The sequence below is a fragment of the Fistularia commersonii genome, chromosome 4, assembly GCF_037954325.1.
Source record: "Fistularia commersonii isolate RoL2024-O1a breed Wild chromosome 4, RoL_Fcom_v1.0, whole genome shotgun sequence".
NCBI classification, from domain to species: domain Eukaryota; kingdom Metazoa; phylum Chordata; class Actinopteri; order Syngnathiformes; family Fistulariidae; genus Fistularia; species Fistularia commersonii.
The window spans coordinates 20,776,153-20,801,967 of NC_141287.1; the positions used below are offsets into that span (position 1 = coordinate 20,776,153).

The 25,815-nt window shown below is 45.6% G+C and overlaps 4 protein-coding genes across 7 annotated transcripts; 2 read left to right on the plus strand and 2 right to left on the minus strand.

Annotated features, from left to right (window-relative positions):
- Positions 1–1,093: 1,093 nt before the first annotated feature.
- On the plus strand, positions 1,094–3,569 carry LOC147235098 (uncharacterized). Its single transcript, XM_086145954.1, has 2 exons — positions 1,094–1,343; positions 1,417–3,569. Exons 1-2 carry the CDS (start codon positions 1,315–1,317, stop codon positions 2,456–2,458), a joined length of 1,071 nt encoding a protein of 356 aa, XP_086002080.1. The 5' UTR covers positions 1,094–1,314; the 3' UTR covers positions 2,459–3,569.
- prmt2 (protein arginine methyltransferase 2) lies at positions 2,751–8,409 on the minus strand. 2 transcript variants are annotated; one of them, XM_086145953.1, is made up of 9 exons: positions 8,267–8,409; positions 8,002–8,193; positions 6,687–6,848; positions 5,361–5,525; positions 5,084–5,259; positions 3,875–4,004; positions 3,652–3,788; positions 3,275–3,449; positions 2,753–3,021 (listed from the first exon to the last, which is right to left on the minus strand). In XM_086145953.1, the coding sequence occupies exons 1-9, from the start codon at positions 8,348–8,350 to the stop codon at positions 2,989–2,991; spliced, it is 1,254 nt and encodes a 417-aa protein (XP_086002079.1). In that variant the 5' UTR covers positions 8,351–8,409; the 3' UTR covers positions 2,753–2,988. The 2 variants fall into 2 exon arrangements, with proteins under 2 accessions (XP_086002078.1, XP_086002079.1); XM_086145952.1 differs by having other exon boundaries at positions 2,751–3,449.
- Positions 8,410–9,174: 765 nt separating this feature from the next.
- On the minus strand, positions 9,175–12,598 carry ercc1 (excision repair cross-complementation group 1). 2 transcript variants are annotated; one of them, XM_086145956.1, is made up of 9 exons: positions 12,398–12,598; positions 11,878–12,267; positions 11,583–11,686; positions 11,330–11,429; positions 10,658–10,734; positions 10,246–10,345; positions 9,967–10,038; positions 9,702–9,770; positions 9,175–9,603 (listed from the first exon to the last, which is right to left on the minus strand). In XM_086145956.1, the coding sequence occupies exons 1-9, from the start codon at positions 12,455–12,457 to the stop codon at positions 9,547–9,549; spliced, it is 1,029 nt and encodes a 342-aa protein (XP_086002082.1). In that variant the 5' UTR covers positions 12,458–12,598; the 3' UTR covers positions 9,175–9,546. The 2 variants fall into 2 exon arrangements, with proteins under 2 accessions (XP_086002082.1, XP_086002083.1); XM_086145957.1 differs by lacking the exon at positions 9,175–9,603 and having other exon boundaries at positions 9,707–9,838.
- Positions 12,599–13,089: 491 nt separating this feature from the next.
- On the plus strand, positions 13,090–24,020 carry sona (SON DNA and RNA binding protein a). 2 transcript variants are annotated; one of them, XM_086145949.1, is made up of 10 exons: positions 13,090–13,244; positions 15,269–15,366; positions 15,880–16,087; positions 16,588–16,655; positions 16,745–18,691; positions 18,891–19,266; positions 19,445–19,974; positions 20,137–20,624; positions 20,716–20,808; positions 21,907–24,020. In XM_086145949.1, exons 2-9 carry the CDS (start codon positions 15,339–15,341, stop codon positions 20,788–20,790), a joined length of 3,720 nt encoding a protein of 1,239 aa, XP_086002075.1. In that variant the 5' UTR covers positions 13,090–13,244; positions 15,269–15,338; the 3' UTR covers positions 20,791–20,808; positions 21,907–24,020. The 2 variants fall into 2 exon arrangements, with proteins under 2 accessions (XP_086002075.1, XP_086002077.1); XM_086145951.1 differs by lacking the exon at positions 21,907–24,020 and having other exon boundaries at positions 13,094–13,244; positions 15,274–15,366; positions 20,716–21,343.
- The last annotated feature ends 1,795 nt before the right edge of the window (positions 24,021–25,815 follow it).

Consider the following 25,815-nt stretch of genomic DNA (forward strand, 5'->3'; position numbering starts at 1 on the left):
AATAATAACATTAATAATAAAACATTTTTTATTAAGGCACCTTACTCCACACTCTTGGACACAGAGCGATTACCGAGTGAGTCGTTCGTTTCGTGAGTGGGAAGGTATACTGTGAGCGACTCAGTGATTCGTTCATCGAGTTACCGAGTGAGTCGTTTGTTTTGTGAGCGGGGAGGAATTCAGTGAGCGACTGAGTGATTTCATCATCCATCCATCCATCCATCCATCCATCCATCCATCCATCCATCCATCCATCCATCCATCCATCCATCTATCTTCTGCCGCTTATCCTGCGCTCCTGGTTTCGGGGGATGCCGGGGCCAATTCCAGCCGAAATTGGGCGAAGGGCTGGTTCCAACCTGGACTGGTCGTCAGTCGATCGTAGGCCCACATGTAAAGACAGACAACCCTTCGCTCACTCATTCGGGGCAATTTTTCCCACGTTTTTCCAATTTTTTCGGACCGTGAGACACTTACTTACCAAGTGAGCCGTTCGTTTTGTGAGCGAGGAGGGATACAGTGAGCGACCGAACGATTCGATCGCCGAGTTACAGAGTGAGTTGGAGTGACCGCATGAACGAAAAGGGATGTGAGTTGATACAACAAGCTGTTGTAATCTGGCGGTTATCTTGCAGTCGTACGGCAATGACTCACTTCCTAGCCTCCTATTTTGCAGCTGCACGTCTGCGGAAGCTCTGACTCGTCCGGGTTGCGGTAGATTCTTGTCGAAAGCTTTTCGTTGCAAATGGACTTTAATTACCGGGCTTGAAAACATTTCGAGTCTCATCCGAGAAGCTTCTCGACGAGTTCATGTATGAACACAGACGAGGAATCGTGAGAAAGTAAAACGACTCTTGAATTGTGAACGGTTCGTTCACGACTTGCACAAACCCAACGCCTTACCGCGTTACCGCGTTACCGCGTTACCGCTCCCTCCACGGTGATTCCCGCACGAATTGCATGTGTTTTTTTTTTTTGATTAAATTTTCCAGAGATGCGTCTCCTTCCCCCGCACCGAGAAACAGTTACCCCGCCGCTCGCTAGATGCTGCTGCAGCCGCCGGGGCGAGCAAGCCGGGGCTCCTTGCGGGGAAACGGCAGCGAGCCGACGGTGTCCCCGGTGGTGGCGGCGGGATGCCGCAGCTAAAACACCACATCGAATGCAATTCATCCGAAAAAAAAAAAAAAAAAAAAAAAAAGACCCCTCGATTGACGAGCGTCTCGTCTCCGGTGCCACGTTAGATCGCGCATCACGTTGTTTGTCCGGTTCACCCGTTACCGGATCAGCCTCTCCGCGGTGATATGGAGCGGAAGTATGGCGTCTTGCAGCACCGAAGGAGGGATGTGAGTATCTGGTTTTGCGTTTCAGGGTTTGCACGTCATCTGGGTGTTAAACTACTGCGTGCATGGCTTTCAGACGGAGTGAAGGCAAAGCCCCCTGCGCTATGGTGCAGGAGAGACCCGCAGACGGGGGGCCGCAGGACGGGGTCTGCTCGGATTGCGGGTGCAGCTTCAGCCTCCCGCATTCTGATCCCGCCGAGCAGCAGAGCGACCACAAAGCAGAGCCTCCGTCCAAGTGTCCGTCCTGCCGGGAGGGCGAAGGTGTCCCGCGTCCGCCGCCGCCGCCGCCGGCCGTGGATCTGGAACCCCACGGCTGCTCCCTGTGCAACAAAACCTTCATCTCCTCGGCCCACCTGACCCTTCACCTGGCCTCCCACAGCAAGGAGAGGAAGTTCAAATGCGGCACCTGCGGGAAGTTTTTCCACCAGTCCTCCCACCTGATGGCGCACAAAATCATCCACAGCGGCGACCGACCGTTTAAATGCCCCGACTGCGGCAAGACTTTCGGACGCTCGTCGCATCTCAAGACTCATCGGCGGCTCCACACGGGCGAGAAGCCCTTCAAGTGCACCTTCTGCGACAAGTCCTTCACGCAGAAGGCCGGGCTGCTTTCCCACGTGCGCCTGCACACCGGGGAGCGGCCGTACAAGTGCGAGCGGTGCGGCGAGGGTTTTCGCTCCCTGGCGCTGCTGCTGGCTCACAAAGCCGAGGAGCCTTCGGGGCCGCAGGCGACGGTGACGTGCGCGCCGACGCGCCACCAGGTCCAGAAGACCCAGAGCACCTCGGAGGACCTCAAGTGCGGCGTGTGCTGCCGCACCTTCGTGCGATCTTCGTACATCAGGCTTCACATCCGGCTGAAAAAGGGCCAACGGCCGTACCACTGCAAAGTCTGCAACAAGACCTTCGTCAAGCTGGACACCTTTGTGAACCACTGCGACAAACATTTGAGGCAGAAAAAGGATAAAAGCAAGGAGACGGAAGAAAAAGTGGTGAAACCTCCCCAGTTCGTCCCGCTCTCCGCCGCGCCTTCGCCCGAGTCCTCGTCCGCTCACGCTTTATCGTCGGAGGTCACGACGCGCTCCCGGGCGGCAAAATCCGGCGGCAAAACGGAGCCTTGATCGGCGGCCGTGGGACCGAACGGCGTCGTATCCAAACATCGAGGCGTTCGCAAAGATGGACAATAATGTTTGTAGGGGGCCGGGGAGGAGACGGTTAATACCGGCACACTACTTGTACAGTTATTTTAATTTGAAATATTCATTTTATGGTGAACAATTCATTCGCTCGACACGATTTAAAGGCGGGCGATCGCGGTTGTAACGTTTCCACGAGGCATCTCGTTCACCGAGTACAGAAAGCCATCTCAAAATGGTGCTCGGAGATGGTTAGCGTGTGAATCATAGCACTTTTATTACAAATGCACCTTAAAACGGCTCGTGCGTTACATTCAGCAAAGTAAGTTAAAAGAAATAATATATGTGAAAAAATAACCTCCATCTGGGCATTTGTTGCACCCTGCAAGAGAAATATATAAAAACACAAAGAAACGATGATTCTTGTCGACGGTTGTCATCGATGTCCGAGAACGCGGTGCAGTTCCTGCCGTCCGGCTCATCAGACAGGCGGCGTATCGGACGGGGATGGACCGTCACCGCCACATGGGGAAACTCTTTCTCCCGGCCTGCGGGCGAAGGTGAAAGGACCGAGTCGCTCGGGCGATGTCCGAGTGGTGATGAACCCCGTTAGACATGGCGTCGTCGGCTCAAAGTGCTCACCGTGAGATAAATTTGCCTTTTAATGGCAGATAGCGAGTGGAAGTGTTTCACGTACATCTAAAATATCGAGTGTCCGGCGAGAACGATAAAGTGACGATAAACTGAGGCGAGCCGTCGACGCACGTCGAAGGGAAAACAAAGTGGAAAGCGGACACTTGCCATGCGACTGTGCGCTTCTTGCGTGCAGCCGTTGAGGCTCCAGTCCAGGGTGACGGTCATGTGGCGCCTCCAGACCGGGTTCCTACTCAGGAGGATCGTTCCGTCGAGCGAGTCTCCGGTTCGGACCGGGACGGGCTGGTCCAGCATGAACAGGGTCTGCTTCCAGTGCGTCGGCCTGCAGATTCAGGAACCGCTTAATATTTGAACGTCGGAGATTTTAATATAAAGTGACTAACTGTGATTATGAATAAATGCATTGTGTGTTTGCTGTTACAGGACGCCGCCTGTGAGTAAACCCCATTTGTTTTTTTTTGTTCTACCTACACAACAGGAGAAACGGGTGTGAAGAGTTAAAAAAAAAAAAAAAAATTTATAACTCAGAGTTTGGTCCAGTGTCAAGTTCCACCGTGACTCCTCCTGCCTCCAGGCTGTCGAAGGAAACCGTGAACCAGGCGGTGAATCCGTGAAAAACGCCGGGTTTTTCAATGCAAAACTGAAACTGCCCCTTCAGTTCCTAGAGATCAAAACGAATATCGGCGAGTGACACATCGCAACTCGAGGGAGGAGGAGGGGGTTCTATGAATGAAACTGGCGCGTCACCTCCAGCTCCGCGACTTGCAGGGTGTACATGTTGAGGCGGATGACGTGGCGGGGAGCGGCGAGGCAGTCTTCTTGTCCAATCATGTGGCTGAACTTGGGTTTGGTGAAGAACTCCTGCTCTGCTAAAGGCCTAAAGGGATGGAAACCATGCTGAAGTCAAGGGCGGGAAAAACACCCTGTTGCCTTGAAAACTATCGCGGGACGGCAGCAGATACATTTATCCAGCTCCCTAGATGAGTTTCAGACATGATACAAAATAGTAAATTGATTATTAATGGCATGCAAAAGCCATACAATCAAAGAAAAAAGAATTATACATGGAGAGACGATGAGATGAGATGAGATGGGAACAACTTTATTTATACCGAAGGAAATTGTTGTGCCAGAGTTTCAAGCAAAAACATAACAGTAATAGACAATAGTAGGAAGGAGGGAGAATAAGAAATACAATGAAATATAGATTGTCAAGGTTAAGGCTATCAAGTGTTTTAAGGTCTTAAGTACAAAGGTTTGAGGGAAGACATTGCTGTTTTCACTAGTTGTCAGGGGATATCTTATTTTTTGGCAATTCCTCAGTAATTTTTGCTACTATCTCAAATCTTTATCGGCTGCGCGACCAAAGTATTCAAAGGTTTGGACTCAGCAGAAAGCAAAAGGGAAAAGAATACGTAAAAACATAGAGCAGTCGCCTAATAACTGAGCAACACCCTTCTAAAAAACATAGGCGGACCGAGTGAGACGCGGATTAAGCGGAACTGAAAAAATAATTCAAAGTTCTCTTATTTTGCAACAAGTCAAAGAAGACATCAATATCAAAATAGCTCCGACAAAAAAGCCAATCTTGTTGTATTTTCTCGTGTCACACAGCAGGATATCTCTTTTGCGCGCCAGAAGCTTCAGGTAACCGAGCAGCAGAACAGAAGACGTGCCGGGGTTTGTTTGTTTTTTCGAATCACGCGAAATGTGATCCGTAGTGACCAAAAAAAATTACCATGAATCGACACATTGGCAATGCTGCAGATATGCAGCTGCATTCATGCGTTTAGCCACGGTGCGACGAGACGCTTCTGGCATCGGCGCGCTCTACGCCGTGCTACGCTATCTCAGAAGGGAGTGTTTCTCACCTGCCATCGACAAAGATCGGGACACTAACTTGAAAAATTCGGCTCGAGAGATTTTTGTCTCGGGGCGTTTAACGGCTTCTCTTACTGAAGAGGGGTGAAGTCCAGTCCGTAGGGCTGCTCCCAGAAGGACATTTTTTCAGCGTAATCGTCGTGGGCCTGACACGGCACCAGGGTGAGGGCCGCAGACGAAGGCCACATGGCACCATCTCCCCTCAGCCAGCGGTCTCTGGCCAGCAGAACGGACTCCACCATGAACTCAAACTGTGTCCGAGGGAGACGGGACGAAACTTTCGTTCGGACGGAGCGTGAAATGATGTGACATCCGGTAAATTGAATGCTGCGGTAGTAGCCGACATTCTTACCAGGAGGCAGTTTCCCATCCACTCGGACACCAGAACGTCCACCTTCTCGGGAAGCTGGATCTCCTCGGCCCGTCCCTGCAGCACCGTGACCACCTCCTGGAATCCGTTCTGCTTCACCAGCTGCTGAGTGTACCCGGCCATGGAGCTGGCTTCCACAGCATAAACCTGCAACCACCCGCACCAAAAGGTACGTCAGGCTGTGCGTTACGCTGGCTTAAAAAGCCCATCGCGGAGGGAAGAGTGTGCCGGGAGATCTCGTGTCGGGTCTCACTGCAAATACTACCACCTGGTGAAATTGTCAAAGAACACAATGTTGTTTTATGGGAAAGCGGGGAAAAAAAAAAAAAAAAGCCGGGGGTTTTGAGCAGGACTCAGCAGACATGGCTGCTCACGAGAACCGGGATGAGACAGCACATTCCTGCGGAACTGAGTTTAAGATCCTCCTACTCCCATCAGGCAGGGTCTTAATGGGAGGGGAGAAATAACACGAGCGGCGTCCCTGTTCATTTCTTATCTGCAGCTGGTTTGACGGAGTTTTCTCACAAAAGGAAGAGGAAAAGGTGTGAAGTTGTTTTTGTCGGTTTCGGCTGAAGGCCGGAGCCGCCACTTGAGACCCCGGCTGACTCAGGAGCTTTGAAAACTCATCTAAAACTTTATGTATCCAGAGAAAAAAAATAATACCAATGTTGCTATCTAATACTATTTATCACTATAATAATATTGGGTATTTTAGATAAGTGACGGTAACTCTTTGTCCAGCAGATGGGAGTAAATGCACGCTGAGGAACATCATCGAAGCGGTGCCACGCGGCGACCTCAGTACTGGGATTTGCAGTCTGGTTTTGTAAAATCTGCAGGCCATTTGACCACCACTCTGTGTTCAGGCGGCCATCGCTTGAAACATAAGGAGATGGAATTAATAATTGATGTTTTCCGACGATAAGGCTACCTTTGACATAAACATCTTCTTCTTCTTTCTCATTGATATCACTGTAAAACAGTGGAGGCCATTCCTATCCACCCCTGGAGCAATAAATCATGAAAGCTCATTTCTCCTTTGCGGCTTGTCTAGCCTTTGCGGTGCTGGTTTTGCGAGGCAAAAAAAAAAAAAAAATTTAGTTATCAAATTGTGTTTAATTTGGCTGGTTTTGCCGCACCGCTCCCGTCAACAGGGAGGCAGTCAGCTGTCTGCTGCATTCGATGACATATGATCCCGTAAGTTTCTAACAAGGAGTTAGTCCATACCTTACATGTATGCAGCATGCCGTGTGTGTGTGTGTGTGTGTGTGTGTGTGTGTGTGTGTGTGTGTGTGTGTGTTTGCATACCACTGAGGGTTGTGCAAGCTGCGCACAGAACAGGCTTATGATGCCGGTCCCGCAGCCGAGGTCCATCACCACTTTGCTCCTCAGGGAAGAGCTGTTGGTGAGAATCACCCGCCGGTACGCCTCGGTGCGGCTCTTGTCTGACAGCATCTCCAGGTGAAGTCTCTGTTTTGAGAGATCGTGAAAGCGAGACATAAAATATGAAATGCATCAGTTTTAGAAGATTAGATTTGTGCCTGGTGAGGTCACCTTGAATGGGTGGCAGCGGGGAGGGTGAAGGACAAAACGGAAGCTATCCTGGACAATCCTTCCCCGCCTCCTGCACCTCGAGCTGATGTGCGGCTCCTTCGACCGACCGACCGCTCATCCCGCCTCGGAGCAGAACCCGATGCTTCAGACGCTTCTTTGCGCCCACGGCCGTCAGACTAAATGACAAGAGTCTGGACGGCACACAACTCTGAGCGGCCGGAAATGCACCTGCGCTACCTGTGCATCTGCGCTGCTTCCACAATTCCACAAGCTCAATCTCCTTCTCCATTCACGTCATGTCCTACTCTGCTGTCTCTCTTATCCTTGTTTGTTCCAGCCCGCACATATCCTGCCTATTTTTGTTTATCTTATTCATTGCTATTTATTTTTGTCACTCTATTAATATCGTTGTGAATTTTTCACCCTCACTGTTCCTTTATGTTGCCCATTGTTATCCCTGTTGTTGTTGTTGTCTGCTGTCTATTTATTCGGGGATTTTTTTTTCTCTCGCTATCTTCTGCCTTTCTATTTCTATTTCTATTTATTTCCTTTTTTGACATTATAACTGTTATGCTGCTGTGACAAAGTTTATCTTATCCTCATCTTATTTTATCATTCACGTGTGTCGTGCCCTAACCATGTTGTCTATTTTTATCCTTGTTGGTGTCACTCCATTTGCATCCTGTTTATTTTTGTCATCGTTATTGTCACTGTTTCTTTTCTTATCCTTGTTGTCGTTTTGGTTGTCTATTCTCACCCTTACTGTTGTTTATTTCCATCTGCTATCTATCTTTTATCCTTGTTATTGTTCATGTTGCTGCCTATTTTCTGTGGATATCTTTTGCTATCTTTCAATTGTTCCTTTTATTTATATTTATAGTCGTATTCAGTGATATTGTCATTATTGCGCTGCTGTGACAAAATAATTTACCCTATGGGGATCAATAAAGTATTCTATTATTTGGGGGGGGGGACAACTTTTAAAGCAAGTTAAGTGTTAAATTTAACATGTTTTGTTCAGTGGTGAGCCCACAGGTTGTTGTAATGACACTTTTCTGCTAAGTCTTACCAGAGTCCCATAACTGCCGAAGTACTCCTCATCCTGCCAGGGGTCCTCCGGGTGGGTGTCGTCCACGGCGACAGGACCTCGCTGCAGATGCCCGGCAGGGACGTAGCCGGTGACCCCACGCAGGTCGACCCACCACCAGTCCGGCGTGGGCTTGGCGAGCACGGAGAGCCGGTCCCCCCTGCAGATGCTGAGCTGCGGGACAAACGCGTCGGTAAGCGGCCGCTTAGCTGGCGCATCGCGGGCGTCGGTCGAGCGGCTTCCCGACCTGATCGCTGCCGCTTCCGGAGAAATCACACAGGGCGAAAAACTCTTCCTCGGTTGCCGCGTCGTCCTCTTCTTCCGCCTGCATGGCCGTTATCTTCTCGGTGAAGAAAGGTGGTTGTGAATGAAAACAACTTCGCGGGGCACTTCCGGGTTCGACGTCATAGGTGGTCGGCGTCTCTTCACGTACCGTCGGAAATCTCATACACAGAGTAGACAGACCTACAGATTGCGCTATTTTGAAGACGGTCTTCTACATTTCCGTTATAGTTCGCGTTTTCTGTCTTTCTGCTGTAGCTCGGTGTTGAGCATTACTGCGCGGAGCGATTTACGTACTTTTGAGTGTCATTGATTGATCCATGCATCGAACTGTAATTGATTTATCAACATTATGTTTGTGCTTTTGGAAAATTCCAATATTTTTCATATGCCGGTATTTGTGACGTCACAAATCTGAGATTTAAAGACTCCAGGTTACAAACTTTACTCATATTACGGGTGACCATTAAACAAAAAAAAAAGTAATTCACACTTATTTAAATGTATTCAGTATTTAAATAATAGCCTAAAGTCAACTCTATTGTCAATAGTGCTATGTTACACACACACACTATTGACAGAAATTGCCTTGCTCTACGACCCATTGTGTGCAGTATGTGAATTATCAATGCGTGAACAAGGTTAAGACAAAGACCAGAATATAATTACAATTGGTTGAATAATGTACAAAGCATATGTTATCTTTCCCTTACATAAGATACAAAAACTCTTTTACAGAATACCTATAACCAGGTGGCACCGGAGTTGGGATTTTAATCACGTTTGTCTGTTAGCACTGGAAAGTATATAAATGGATTGTTTTTAGAGTATTTTCTCTACCTTAGTCGCCAATCAACTTAATGAGAATACAAATGTCGTTTAAAAAAATATTTATTACGCATTTAATACAGTAAATAATCGATGTATAGTCCAACAATTTCATAAACTAAAACAACACACGTCTTCATTTTCAGAAATCTTAGTCCTGAAAGATGCTTGGTAAATTAAAACAGTTCAGAATTCAGACACGAAAAACTGGAATGGTACCATAACTCGATGACATAAATCAGTGTATCAGTGTGCGGTTTACGGTTGAGGAGCACCGGCCAGCTCGTTTTTCGTCAGAAGACAGTAGGAGTTCATGTTTGTTGCTCTTTGTTAAAATGAGTGTTTATACTTTCTCATTTATCTTGGCGTTCCCTCTTTGCTGTTCAGTGCAGCCACAAAAAATGTTGCGTGGAACTCTTAAGCCTCTTTTTTCTTGTAGAAGGGCTTGTGAAGCACGTCGTAAAGCCGCCGCGCCTGCAAGAACGAAACAGCAGGCCAGACAACAGAACACGTTAATAACCATTTGATTTACTTTGTCTCATCGCATGATGTTTGTGTATTTTTCCTCTCACTTTTTGTGGTCCCAGACCCGGGCAGAGAACCAGATCTTCTTTGGAGGCACTGACAATTCCTTCTATAGACTGTGAAGCACGAACGAGTGATCGTCTCAGTTTATTCAGGTTTCTATCTTTTTGGGTTACATGACTTGCTTTAAGGAAAAGAATGTGAAAAATGAATGCACTTGAGTGTTTGTAAACATTTCATGAATCCCATGAATAGAAATTTCTGACAAAATACAGCGCAACTATTTCTACACGTGGCCCTTGGGATACTCACTGAGAAAGTGGACAGTAATGTCATCGCATCCGTCTTGTTAATAGACTTAACGGTGGTCAGGCAGTCTGTAGCCTTGAAAGCAAACATGGAAATCCATTCAGCAGTACAGTGACAGATAAAGGCAAAAAACATAAGCAAAAAAAAAAAAAAACATTTGAAAAAGGCTGCACACATTCCACTACATTACATTGATTCATTCGAAAACACTGCAATAGTTTAACTTTATAAAGAACACCACCAGAAACAGTCGTAGAGAAAATTCAGAAAAATAATCCAAACCTTTGACAGATAGTCTTTTTCAACTTGTTCCTTCAGGAGGTCGGCAGGTTTTTTCTCGTAGGACTTGTAGGTTTCCAGGTAACGGCCTGCTTCCTCTGGGCTGTCGACATGTTCAACGTGATGACAGAATGATTTTATACACCTTAACAATCGGAGCAAAAATATCAAGCTCACAAAAAAATGATGCAATTAAACATTCTGTCCATAGTACAATTACAATTTGGTATGAATTCAAGTACTAACTCAAGGCATTGATTAAATAATGCATAAAAAGACAAATGCTCGAGTTTATCTCCTAAATAAACACTTTTAGGTGAACAATTAATTCATTAAAACCTCCCTCAGGACACTCAGACACATCCATCCTCTGTAGCAAACTTCAGACGTCTTGGCAAACGCCGTTCTGTCTCACCTCCAGGCCAAAATGAGAGTGCAGTCAGCCATGATGCAGATTCGAGCCAGTTCTTTCAAGGCGTGATGAGGATCTTTCTGCGACGGAAAACACAATCTTCAGAACTTCTCGCATTCCGGTGAAAAGATTGATGCTCAAATTAGAAAAACCCAAAGTCCCTAAACCTGCGTAATACATGTATTTACCCGCCTGACATTTACAGCCATTTGGAACCGAGTGCAATAGCCCCTGGCTGCACGCTCCAGATACAAAACTCATTTGATATGGAGTCTAAAATGTACTGCAGGAGTTGTTAAATACAAACTTTCCAAAGAACACTCGATGTATCCAATAGTACATTAACACTATACTCTATGTCGGACTCAGATTACATTTGGCTTATTTTTAGTCATTCTTTATTGATTAGGGTGTGTGTGTGTGTGTGTGTGTGTGTGTGTGTGTTTGTGTGTGTGTGTGTGTGTGGAGGGGGCAGCTGGACGCAGCAGTCGCTAGCTTATTGTATACCAAGGGACCGTTTCCAGTTTGTTTCTACTTCACTTACTGTATAATAAATGTGCAAAAATATGTCAAATAAGTAGTGATCTATGGGAATGAGCTGAAACATCACGTTTGTAGATTCATTATATTTTAGTCCATTTTTTGATTGTATTTATTTTTTTATATTCTACTTACCACATCTACCTGAACAAGTAGTACTCGGAGGGTGAAGGTCTGTCCGAGTCGTTTGAGGCGGTCGTGAATGTAATTCGGATTGAGGTTATGATACCTGAGACTTTAAGCCAAAACAAAAGACACAAGAAAACATTCATAAAGTTTTTTTTCCAATATTGTAGGACTTCATGAAAATACTTTGTTACTGTGTAACAATATGAAACATGATTCTAAAATGGTCTAATCTGTGGCCTCTGTTGACCCAAAGGCTCACCTGAGAAAAAGAGCACAGGTTGTTTGACCCAGAACGTAGTCTGGTACAACGTCTGCAAATTCCCAAGGGACGCTCCTCACGAATTTCAGAATAGGATTCCCCCTCTTAAGAAAGACAAAGACAAGTGCATGCTGTGAAATCCACCAAAACAATTTCATACAAACTGAGACCCTTAATGCTTTCCTGGTGACTAGAAAAGGTAAACATTGCTCTACAGCACCGGCTGATCCCAGTTACGGGTTATGAACCTGGCCTTGCTGATGCCGGTCCACATGCAAAGAAATCCTGATCAAACCTGTCTCGGGCTGACAATGATGCAGTTTCCAGATCCCAGCGGCTTGGAACCCAAGCTGAGGCTTGACATGGTCCCTTCTTTCTGGTCAGGGTTCTTCACCAGCGTCCTTTCACTCTTCTCACCATCGCAGACCTGCATGTCAGGTTGAGAGCTCCTCGCAGCAGAGGGAGCTGGATCAGACTGGCTTTGTGTGACACTGGTACCTCCACAGACTTCTTCCCTGGGCAGTGTGGAGGAGCAGTCTCCATGATGGGGTGCAGACACATGGCTTTTACTCCGAACCACATAGTCTGCATAGGACAAGGGCTGGTCTACGGGAGGGGGCTTTGCAGGAGATGCGGTCGATTTGTTTGATTCCCCTTTAGATGAGGGTTGAAATTGCTGCTTTGGCTGCAATGCAAAGGGCAAGAGTTGAGGAACACAGTGTTTCCAAGCTTAACCTGACATGCGTTTGCGAAGTTTGTGCGAAATTTAAATCAGTATACAGGCAAATGCAAGCAAGTTTCATGACAATACGAACCGGGGTTCGCTCTTTAGTGAATGCGGGATCATCCAGGTTGATGTTAAACCTTTTCTTCATGATTTCAACGTCTTCTAAACAACGTCCTTTGTGAACAAAAGCATGTTTCTGAGGTAGACTCCTCGCCGAGGCGTCTTGACGGGTTATGCGGGAGGAAAGACAACAACTTAACTTCCGGTCCAGGTTCTTCAGAATAAAAGCAGCCTCTGAAACAATTGGAACAAATATACGACTATATATGGGATTATTCACAAATGCCTTATTAGTTTTAGATACAAGAATGTGTTTATGAGAAGGAAATAATCCATCGATTAAGTACGAGTAAAACAGAATGTGGCTGCATCTTCGAACCAACCGGGTCCAAAGAAAAAGTGTTCATATTTAAAATAGTAAAAAGACTCCTATTATTCTTTTCAATTTAAAATTAGGCTTCATTTTGAAGAATTTGAAAAAAAAAACAACGAAATAATGATCTCGACATTTGAAAATATCACGGTTGATAACGGTACCAAGCGTAATTACATGCTAGGGCTAATTTGAAGCGAGTAGCGTCACTATCATTATTAATGATATATTATTTTGATATTTAACATTTATTGAGACGGAGAGACGATTCGTTAATAGTTATTCGTGAGTTGGGAGCGTTGAGTTGCTTAGGCAACAGTGACGCTGCCATTCAAACCGCGGGGAATGGCATTTCGGGATACCTTTCCTCATCATGGCGGATCAGTTAGTTGGCTAACGTTGTCGGCGAGCTTATTCAACGATTGTTTGGTTTAGCACGTTTCAGGACAGCAGCCATTTGACGTTCTTCACGGACGGACTTGAGCCGCCGAACGCAGACTAGGTGAATATGCTCCGGGGAATTGAATGAGTCGTTGGACAATTTAACCCGCTTTCTTTAAACGTGTTCTAGCTAGCGTAAACATCTTAGCACACTAGATGGTTTATTAGCTACGACCATGCTAACCTAGCTAGCGGCGATGTCCTAGCGCGTTGAATAGGAAGTGAATGGCCATTGAGGCCGCGGCGTGCAGGCAGCATGTTTGTTTCAGAATATAATACCTCACATCATTCGGGGAAGCTAATTTAGTGGGTTGCCTCTACATTTGTATAGTATAAGACAAGTCGTTTGCTGTATTTGCACAGTTAGCAATCCATAGTCAAGAGCGGCGGTTTGTAAATGAATGCTAACTGTAGCCGCGGCGGCGCAGGCCCGACGACATTCATCGTGTTTGAGAATTTAGTTTCTGTTGTAAACTTTCCGCCTCGCTATGCTCGAGTTGTTTATCTTAAAGTCTTGATCCATTTGTAAACACCTACCCCAGAGCCCATCGCGAAATGATCAGCTGGGCTAAACTAACCCACAATGAAATTAAACACGTTTATTGGTTAGCTTTGTCTCCAAGCGAACGCTTTAGTTCATATCACCGAAACGCTGACCTTTGAATGTAACTTCATGTTCTTTCTATTTGGAGTCACATTTTTCTTATTGTTGATTAATTGCTGATATCTGGTATGTTTTTTTAGTTTTTGACTGAAATGCGGATGTTTGGGAACAGAAGTAGGTCGAGCTAACGTTACTTCCACGCCGAACGTCAAGCCGCGTCAATGAATACGTTGAATGGCTGCTATTGTAGAACAAGTGCATTCGGTTGTCAAACTCATAGGTACATTTATGAGTCAATTTATACATGCAAAGTTGTATAAACAAACACGAATTCCAGCACTTTGACATATCTCAGTTAAACAATAAGTACCAGTAATTGTTAATGCTCGTTCATAGTATTAACGCTGTATAGCACGATTAGACCGCCTAATTTTGCATTGCGAGTCCGGCGTCACTGTAGACCTGGAGTCCTTGCAAAGTCTTGAGTCTTGGTTTTATTCAGGTGTATTTGGTTGCTGCTGGACATATTCTTGTGCAGCATTTCAGCAGAAACACAATACACTACTTTTTGAAACCCCCGCCTTTCGCTTTGTGCTGTGTTCTGGCAAGGATGTGGTGATAGAATTTCAATTGAGCTTGCTCTTATTTCTGTATGTTAACGATCAGATTTAAATTCAGAATTTAATTGTTACGCAGTAGGTCAACACCGTTTTCGTACACTCCATAAAGAGGTGTCAGTGACCGTTTTTCCCGGGTGTTTTAGCCAATATTTATTGTGAGAAGAAATTTAATTCAACTGCAAATAAAAATTCACTTATATACAGGAACCTTATGATTTTGTTACCGATTATATTTGCTTTACTGCGCAAGGAATTCTACCAAACTGCTTATTACAGTGTAAATCTCTTAGATTTTGTATTTCCATCCTGTTTTTGAAGCTACTCTCTGATGAATAAACTTAGGAATAAAAGCAAGAATAAAACCAGAAATTAAGGCCACAATTGGGTTAATCACCATTTTTGGGTACCAAAAAAAAAATTAACCAGACAAACAATCTTTATAATTATGATTGTGACATTAATAAAATAATAGACAATGTAAATTGATTTTGAGGGTTTCTCATACAGTGGTGGTTGAAACTGAGTGAATTGCATTGCTGTTGAAGTTCAGAAACATCCGAAAATGCTATTGACGGTCAAGGAACTGGTTTTGAATCATGTGCTACTAATATATGGATTTTTTTATAACATAGAATTACTGTCAATTAGATTTTTATTGAAATCTTTAATTTATTTTGTTCACTTTGGGTTGTGTGTTCATTGAAACCTTTTTGGATTGTGCACATGAGCCAAATTGTACAAAAAAAGAAGTCATGTCAGATGTAGACGTGGTGTTTTACATGACTGTTTGACACCTGCAGTATTGCACATATTTGATATCATGTAAAATGTTGATCAAGTGACTTTTTTTCCCTGTTGAAGTGTAGAGGGAAGAAACGGCTCTCTGATTGTATTAACAGAGGCCTTCTACACAAGCAGGTGCGCCAACAAAATGGAGTGTGCAGTCGACATTCCCTCTGGTAAGTAATAGACAGGACACAAGGAATTGCATTTTCATAACCACTTTCTTTACAACAGCACTTCACAGATTTTTAGATGTATGTGTTCCCCCTCTCTGTTTCAGTTAAGCAGATGACATTACTTAATTGCGTCCTAGTAATACTTACTTTTTTAAGAAACCGCATTCAGTATCTTTTGTTCACATGTAGCGGATCCCCTGAGTTTTTTTGATGCCCTTGAATTATTTCAATTATTTTTACAACAGAGTAATAAATTACACTGTCTAAGCTAATCATGTCAAAGAAAAGTAAACAAAAAATAATGAAAATAATAGATCAGTAGTTCATAGCATTGATCTGTTCGACGATTCCATCCCCTGTGGAACAAAATAGAAGCCAGATTCTTCACTGTAAAGATGAGGCTTACTGATGTCAGCTGATTGTACAGTACAAGATCTTAGCCATGTATTTATTTTAAGTAGTGTATTGCTGGAGTTGAGACTTATCCAAGGGTATCCTGGGTGTCCTGTACAGGTGAGGATGAGGCACCTGAGAAAGATGATCTAAACGCCAAGGAAGAGAGTGAACCCCCCCACAAGAAAAACAAGAAGCACAGAAAACATAAGAGCAAGAAGAAGAAGAAGAGGAAGAAGGATGAAAAGGAAAGTAGCTCCGAATCCGGTGCTGATTCCGATGCAGAGCCGTCACCCCCACCGAAACCAGTCAGGATGACCCGAGCCAGGTCAGGACTGGGATTTACTCATGGATGTACAGAATTGCCTGCACTATCAGAATTACAGATGATAAAATACACTATTTAAAAAGTTTCTCATCATAGTTTTTTTTTTTTTTTTGTTATTAGCTATTAATGAATTACAATGGCAGTTATTGACACATTTAGTTGCTGTGTCTTGTAGCTCCCTTTTCTTTTTTCCAGTTTTCGATGACCAATTGGGTGGAAGTTAAGTATGATTAAATTAAAAGTAAACTAAAGAACATGTACATTTTATGTAAGATAATCCAGCAGTACTTGAACACTTCCGATGGGAAAGGATACTTTAGGTTTGCAATATGTGGTCTGTTACAACTCTCCACGTCTCTGCGCTATTGAACATATTCCATCACTCCGATTGGTTGTCAGCTGTTTCTTTTTTGATTTGATAGTTAATCTTGTAATATCTTTACATTTCGTGATGTGACCTACTTGTATTTTGAGCATATCGAGAACTTTTTACGTTTTAGTGCACGACTGGCGGCAGCTGCAAAAGGTGGAGACCCGAAAGAGGAAGGTAAAAAGGATACAATGACGGGTAAGAGACTCATTCAAAAACATTACTCGTACTTCTTTGAAAGTGAATTTCACTGTTATAAAACAGCCTCGTTTTTTTTTTTTTCTCAGATTCTGTAGAAACTGAAGGAGACTCAAAATCCAAAAAACATAAAAAGCATGCAGCCAAGAAGAAGAAAAAGAAGAAGAAGAAAGATGAAAAGCAAGAAAAGAAATCCTCGTCTCACTCTGCATCTGACAGTAGCTCAGCTTCGGGTTCTGAGTCGGAAGGTGAAGAGGGTAAAGGGACCGCTGAGAGCAAGCACTCTCCCGCGGCAGCATCTGAATTGCAAGAACCAGTATCCAAAATGGTACCAAAAAGCAAACGGGGCGATGACAAGGTCGCTCCGAGCGTCTTGCAGAATCCCGAGCCGGTTGGAGTGAAGAAAGAAGACACGTCAGATATGGAGTTTCCCCCAAATGGCGGGAAGGGCAATGGATCGGAAAAAGATTCAACGTTGCCCTCACAAGGCCACGATGATCTATCACAGACGGCTACGGTTACTGTTAAGCCGGAGGACGGTCTCGGAGATGGTGCGTTCTGTCACGCTCAAGAGCTCCCGGACATTATCCCCAAACAGGACGGTACGGCAGCGAGAGATGATCCAAATCTGAAAGATCAACCCAATTCATTTCCGAGAGCAAATGACAAGGGATGTGATTCATCCGGGCCAAGGTCTTCGTCCCCCTGCAGGGGTCCGGATATTAAGAGGTCAGGGTCAAATCATAGTATGTCGCCGACAGCAGCAAGTCCCGGCAAGCAGGAGTCTGACGTTCAGCCAGAAACAGCAGTTAAAGAATCGTCAGAAAACCACTCCTCGTTAACCTCAAAAGAAAAGCAGTCTTCGACTCCCCTTGAAAGTCAGCTGCCCTCACGGTCGAGATCTCGCTCGCAGTCCCCTAAACCTAAGAAGAAACGTTCACTTTCTCCTATGTCGCCCAAGAAGCCCAGCGCTCAGTCACGGTCAAGATCCCGCTCCCGAACTCCCAAAAAGAAGGTTCGGAAGTCACCGAGGAAGTCAAAGTCTCCCAAGCGTCGGAGAACCTCTTTGTCCGTATCCCCGAAACGACACAGGGACTCCTCTCCGAAAAGAAAGACCTCAAGATCGCCCAAACGAAGCGGACGCAGATCCCCCTCGCGATCTCCGAGGAGGGGCCGCAGGTCCCAGTCTCGCTCCCGTGGAGGTCCGAGGCGCTCCCGAACCCGCTCGCCCCGACGCAGCGGCGCAATTAGCAGGCGATCGCGATCTCGAACTCCCGCCAGAGCGAGACGTTCCCGCTCCAGATCTCGACGCCCTCTCCGCCGGTCATGGTCGCGATCCCCTGCGAGGCGCACAGGAGGAAGGCGCTCTCGAAGTCGATCTTTGTCTCGGCACAGGAGGTCGTCGCCGCCCAGATCGCGCCGCTCCCGTTCAAAGCGTAGGAGCAGGCGGACTAGATCCCGCTCCGTTATCATCCCGAAGCGCAATCGCCGCTCTAGAACCAGAACTCCTCGAAAACGGACCAAATCCAGATCTCCCGCCTCCCGCTGGCGTACCAAATCTAGGTCTCCGGCCAGAAGACGTTCTCGGTCCCCCGCCCGGAGAATCCGCTCCCCGCCGAGGTCTGGCAAACGCTCTAAATCCCGCTCTTTGTCACGAAGGCATCGATCAAAGTCACATTCACCGCCGGCGAGCAAAAAGAGGTCCAAATCGCCGAGGAAGAGTGATAGAAGGTCAAAGTCAAAATCTGTCTCTGTTGGCCCGAAAAGATCCAAGTCCAGATCTGATTCTAGTGATAGGCAATCTGATAGCTCTTCTCCAGTTAGATCCACTTCATGTACTCCTCTTAAGGAGGCTGTTCCCTCCCCTCCGAAGCCAGAGCCAGCTCCCGTCGAAATTCCCGTCGAAATTCCCGTCGAAATTCCTGTTGAAATCCCCGTCGAAATTCCAGTTGAAATTCCCGTCGAAATTCCTGTTGAAATGGCAGTGGAAGAAAGCGCAGCAGTTGTTACTACACCTGTAACTACTGTAACTACAGGTAAAAACAGCTATTTTGTTTCTTTGAACTTAAAGAAGCAAGTTTTCTTTTTTTTTTTTGGTTTGTTTTGTTTTTCAATTTTAAGCTTATATCTGCACCGCCTGGCTGTATTGTTCCTTCTCTGTTTTCGCAAGCTCAGCAAAGTGTCGCGTTAACAAAGGTTAACATGCCTTAATGCAATTCAACATGTATCCTGCAGGTGGATGGAAGCCTGTGCCTTCACTGGATGATCCCATTCCCCAAGCTTCCAGCTCTGTGGAGAAAGTGGAGGAGGAACCTGAGATCCCTGCTGTTATCCCTGACAAAGAGCAGACGGACGACGCCAGCTTAACCCACGAACAAAATATTTCTAGGTCCAGTTCTCCTTCCAAAGAGCCCGGCAATGGTCCAGGTGGGTCAGAACACTCTGACGGCTCGGACCAAGAGGAGGATTCTACCTCACCGGTTAAAACGGCACCCAAAAGCCAGAGAAGTTCCTCAGGTTCACCACCTCCTGAAATAGAGAAGAAAAAGATGTCACCTTCACCTGCGGAGCACAGGAAGCTTTCGAGGTCAACTTCTTCACCGCGAAGGAGGTTTGTTTTTGCATAAATTTCACAACCAATTTCCCAAATGATTTCTATTTTCCTTGAAGGAAAGTGTTAGCACACCTGGTTCCAGGTTTGATCTTGACTGCAGCCTTTTTGTGACTGAAGTTAGCATGTTCCCGGCAGAAGTTCCGTAAATTAATTTTTTTTCTGTCGACTACCTTAGGTCCAAGACGCCGGTGAAGAAGAGAGAATCCGTCTCTCCGGCTGAAAGAAAGAAGCGGCGATCAAAATCTCGGAGTCCCACCAGAAAACGAAGGAGCAGCGCCTCACGTTCCACGCGGCGCAAACGTTCACGCTCTAAATCGCGAGCCAGGGTGCGCCGATCGAAGTCCCGCTCTCCAGCTCGCAAGAGACGATCCCGCTCTCGCTCGCCCAACACCCGGGGCAGAAGGAGATCCAAGTCCACAGACAGGAACAAGCGATCCAAGAGCCGCTCCACAGGCCGGAAGAAAAGGTCAAGGTCTGGCGACAGAAGCAGGCGATCCAGGTCTCGTTCCTCCGATCGTAGGCGGAGGTCAAGGTCAAGAGGTCGTGGGAGGCGCCCAGTGTTTCGCAGTCGTTCGTTCGACAGACGAGACCGGTGGAAGAGAGAACCTAGCCATTCTCCGGTTCTCATTCTGCGTAAACAGCGGCGCTCAGGGTCCCGGACACGGCGCAGCACCAGCAAGACTCCTCCGCGGCTCACGGAGCTGGGTAAACGTCTTAGGGTTTTAACGCTCGCAATTACAAATGCGAGACGCACACTTGATGTACACTGACGTAACATGACAGCGTCTTATACAACTAGATCTTCGCTTTCTGCTCTGTTGTTTCATTAACCCGCCTCCTGTGGTCTTTCACCTTTTCTCCTGGCAGATAAGGACCAGTTATTGGAGATTGCCAAAGCTAATGCCGCCGCTATGTGCGCCAAGGCAGGAGTGCCAATTCCCGAGAGTCTTCGGCCAAAAGCGATCCTTCAGCTTCCTCTACCCACACCATCTCCCGCCCCCCTTTCCCTCCCTCTACCTTTACCTCTTCCAATGGGCATGGGGATGCCCAACATGCCGAATATGCCCAACATGGGTCCAATGGGGTTACCCACAATTCCAGGAATGCCCACCATGTCAAACATCACAATGAGCGCCGCGATGGCAAGTATGACGGCAGCTACGATGACCGCTGCCTTGACCAACATGGGTGCCCTGGCAGCCATGCCTCCCCTGGCCCCGCTCCCCACCATCACCAACAAGCCACCCCCGTGTCTTGCCCCGCCAACTCCAACCCTCAACCTGGACCACATTGAGGAAGCAAAAAGGAAGGTCACTCAGCAAGCTAACATTCACACCATAAAGGAGCTTACTGAGGTAAACAAATTCTATCAGGTTGCCGCGGATGTGCCTGCTTCTGTTTCGTCCGCTGTGTCCCGTTAATGCCAATGCCTCTCTGTTTTTGCAGAAATGTAAGATGATCGCAAACAGTAAGGAGGAGATGTCCACCGCAAAACCCCACGTCTCAGATGACGAATTCTAAAACCGCCAAGCTGTCATGGTAAAAACGTAAACCTTCATTCCACTTTTACGTTTTTACTCCCGTGGTGCATTTGTATACCTATGTCATTCTGTTGATCCGAATCCTGTCAGTTGTCTTGTGCCTCACTGACAGTTCTATAAAGTTATTTTGGAATGAAGTGTAGTTTGTCCCACCGTCATCTGACTCTTCGAACTTGCTAAACTTGTAAACGGAAATTTTTACTATGGTTATGAGCGTCATTGGTAATATACTTTCCTAAAAACATCTCAGCCTTAGTTACTGTATTGTCACCCATGACTGTGAAAAACCCTGCCGGGTATTACCATAGCAAAGTACTCTGCTTACCACCAATCTCTTTGAGTTCCTCGGTTCTGAGCGAAGATTCATACATTTTAGCAGCTCTGCCACCAAGATGTTCATATTTTAACCCCATTTCTCATTAAAGTTGTACAAACAATACGTTTCACAATTCTGACTTTTTTCCAAAGTCATACTCTAACCCCGTCAATCGGTCTGGTACGCTTCTATCGTCTCACCGACGGCCCTCGCTATGTTGTTCACATCACCGCTGTTCGCATTTGCATCTCAGCAGATATGAATACACCCCCGTGCTTCCCTCTGTGTTTGTTTCTTGTCCGTCCCGCGTCTCCGTGTCGACACGGAACGAAGTCGTCTCCGTGTTAAAAGTAGCTGTAGATAAGAGTAACTTTGGCTCGGTGTCAAGATGGCCCTAGTTCCTTATCCAGTCACCAGCCATTTTGAAAGGATACATAATGTGCTGTCTTGAAATCCACCAGACAGAAAAATCTACTTAGACACATGCTTTTAGTGCCAGTTTATGTCATCATTAGAGCCAGTCACCGGCCGCTGGCACTTCTGTGCCCTTTTTAAACAACTACTTGTGTCGCGTGTGTGCTAATGTGTGCAGTCAACCTTTCCCCTCAAGATTTCGTCTGCTTATTACGCAGATAAGTTGTAATTTTCATGAAAATGAATGCCCTTTCTTTAGGCATTCAATGATAATGTTGTTTGTAATTTATGGGAGCTAATTAGACAAACTGTTTGAAGTCACTTTGATTTTTATAATCCGTACAAAGCCTCTTTACTCAATTTCAGGAGGATGTACCTTGTGGTGGCTGGTTCTGTTGGAAAACCAGATGACATGACTGAACCTCTCAAACTATCAAGAGGAGGAGGAAAGAAGATAACCCGAAATATCAGGGTTAAATTATAGCATAGTGGCTCGAGCCGCTCCCCCCCCCGCCCCCACTCTCCTTTCCCAGTATGTTTGTTGCAATGAGACAATGAGATCCAAGCAGACTGTCACCTGCGATACCACTGACAAAAAATGGACAGAGTGACTTAGGTGCACAGTTGTGCATCTGTAAAGTAAACCTGTGAGTGTGTGTGTGTGTGTGCGCGCGTGTGTGTGTGTACTAGTGACCTTCACCACCGACCCTTCAGTGTCACTGCTCATTCGAGCCGACGCTGTTGTAAAGACTGAAGAGGAAAAAAAAAAACTTAACTAGTGGCGCAAGTGTTTTTGTAAAAGATTAGTTTGTCTAAATTTGTTTTACTTTTATGCTTTCTTAAAGAACTGTGTTAAGTGGAAAATGCTTTCTTGTTCTGCTGTATCCCCTCAGTTATAATTAGTTCCTAGGTTTTTAAACGAGTAATACAGACTCCCGTCAGTCCTGACATGCAACCTGTCTTCAAAAGCCTGGCGCAAAATATCCCCTTCCTTCACTTACAGAACTTTGTCAGTTTCTCACTGCCCGGGATATGATTTATTTTCCTTCTATTTTAAATCACATCCAAATGGATCCCCCGCCGCAATGTTTTTCATGAAGACTTAGTTGATTTTTTTTTTTTTTTTTTTCCCTTCAAAGAAACTTAATTGAAAATTGATCAATTGTCGATTGAAATGCTCGATCCATTAACTGTGAAGTATTTGATGAGAAATACGCACGCAGAGCAATGGCGGCACAACGGAGTGTGATTGGAGTCAGTGGAGTGCACGGTTTGGGAGTTGCGTTCCTATCGCGTCTCACTGTCGTTTTGCAAGTTCCTCGTGACTACCGTGCCGGAGAGAGCCGTCTCGGAGAGCGTTCGCGCAGCCCATTCAAGACGGGAATATTGTATCCATGTTACGCCCACACACCATGCAAAATAGCACGGTGGGACAGAGCGTTCCTCCACTGAGTCAGCAGCGAGAGTAATTCACATCGCCCCGAAGAGCGGCGCAGCTCACTCGGAAACCTAGATAATGTTTTTAGCGCCACGCGACTGTCGATGGATACCAAATCTTTCTTTTGGGTTTACTTGCCGGGTGAACGGTGGTGTTATGCCAGTGTCGTTTGGCTCTATGTGAACAACCGTCATAATGGCGCGGTCATTTTTACAAGGGTTATGGATTATCTCTGTAAAAGGGGCTGTGTCGTAGCACTTGTCTGGACCTGACATTTGGACATTACGGGCGGCTAGGAATCTTTAGTATAACATGACACTGAATATGTAACGTAGATTTTGGCACCAAATGAAATTCCATGTACTGGATTTCGAACCATCACCCACGCTTTGTAAATACAAGTGTTTTATGTTTTTTTTTTTTTTTTTGTTTTTGTTTTTTTAGAGCCGCTCAATAAGGAAACAAAAGAATCATGTTCCGTTCAAGATGCAGACTTTTTTTTGTAGTGGAAATAGATCTGAATGTGGAAAGCATCAAATATGCCTCTAGCTTTGATATTGTCCATCTTTGTTTGTCAGACAATCAGGTTTCTTCGTTTATTCTTCTGAACGGCCGATTCACACGTCTCGCGGCATCTCGCTTAGAATATAGGAGGAGGTGTAAGGCCTGCCGGTTTAGCTGCATCAACCGAAACTTTTTAGCCAGATTTCTCTAAAAGCATTTGGTCGATTTGACAACTGAACCTCCATTCATATCGATTCGAAGGGAACGATCGTGGCTCCATCTTCTCATCCCCGGGGCTGATTTATTTGGAAATTTGATCTGTCAAAATTGGGTCAGGCTGAAGCTCTACTGATCCTCTACCAAAAGTGTTTGAATGTTGAATTCCCTTAAGTAATCTTTAGCTATTTTAATGACAGTAAAAAAAAAAAAAAGAAAAAAAAGAAAATACATTTTATGGTTCATTTTTGGTCATTTGAATATGACATTGCTTGCTTTGTACATAAATGTTGATGATTATTAAAAACCTCAATGATCTGTATATATTCCTGTCCTCGCCATGTGTCGACTCCGGCTAGAACTATCTCCTCACTCATAAAACCACGTGTCTTCTTTTCGACTGTTTCTTTCAGAGGTCGCCAGAACAAATCATCAGCTTCCGTCTGACCTTCTCACCCTCAGTCTTCTCATACCGACTAACTTCATGTCCTCTTTTCCTCCATCCGTAAAGCGCCTGTCTGCTTTTCCTCCAGGCCTCCCGCCCGGTAGTCTTAACCTCAGCATCCTTCTCTCCGGACCTTCACTCTCCCTCCTCTGTCCAGGTCCAACCCATCTCAGTCTGACTTTATTCTCACAACAAGTAACATGTGCCGATGGCCTCGTTCCAGATCCTATCCGTCCTCCTCACTCCCAAAGAGAACCTCAACGTCATCTCTGCAAAAAGCCTTCGCCGCCGACTTACCCCCAGGTCAGGTCCTTCACGAATTGTACTCGATATTGATTCCGACGGCACTTCTGAAGTAACCGCCACGTGGATGAAGGTGACGTTCAAGATTGATTTGAAATTTTCAAAAGATCAGATTTTTTTTTTTTTTTTTTTTTTTTTTAAACGAATGCAGGCTAATTGTCTTGGTCAATTTAGAATGATCACTTTTCCTATGGACATTCATGCGGCTTTTCTGAAATCAAAAATAACCTATGACGTATCAAAAAAGCGGAGCAAAATCGGGCCAAAGAATAAATTAAAAAAAAAAAAAAAGGGAAAATTTGCCATTAATCTGTCTGAATAACTCCTAGTCATAAAAAAAAAAAAAAAAACACAAAAAAATTCTACATCTTCGTATGCCAGGACGCGTGGGACTTTTTGATGTGAAACTTTTAAGTGCTTTTGCTTTCATACAACCCAGTACACACATTAACACACTTAATTTGATCTACATTAACAGTGGTTACAGGCACACGCCTCCCCGTCAGTGTCCATACGTGGAGCTATTTATGCACACCGCGGTCACGTATACATGTGCGTAGTACGCAACTCGCATACTGAGCAGCGAGTGAGTCACTGGAATTCGCAGATCAATGGCTGTTGGTCGATGGACGGCTGAGTGCTCTGCAACGGCCACTCAATCCAAACACCCTGCTCACTCCAAGGGAGCCAAGAAGAGAGGTCGTGCTCACAAATTTCTTGTCAGTCCCCCTTACTGTCCATTTTGGTTTTGTATCATCCATCTTCATGTGCGTACACACACACACACACACACACACACGCGGATGGTGATGGAACTTGTTTCACCTCAATGTGAGGCTGACTAATGAAGACAACTCTGACTGCAAGTAAGAGACGGAAAATGAGGATTGAAGGGACGCGAGCCCCTTTAACAGCTGAAGGCCGATGAGACGACGGAGATATCGTTAAAACTGTGAACAAAAGCTGCTCAGTATTGCTGCGAGGGATTTCAACCACCGCCTGCAAAACTAAGCGAGCTTTATCTGACAGCGCGGGGGTCCACGCACTGGTCAGAAGAGTGAAATAAAGGCCATGACTTTGGCTGTACTTGTCGCTTCGGTGTTTTATCAAATCTGTGTGAGTGTGCGCATTTCACTTCAACTGTGTGTCAGGGTCTTCAGCAGGACACAACTATAACCACCCAGAACTTTACACGGCGACCAAGAGCTGCAGCGCTCGTAGGAGGATTCATATTTAACTACATATAAAACCGAGAAATGTGTCGATCTGTGTGGCCATCGATCTATCTTTTGGTCAGTTAATACTATTTTGACTCGAGGACGATTCACATCGCAGACTAAATCCGGAGATGCTCATTGAGAAGAAAGTA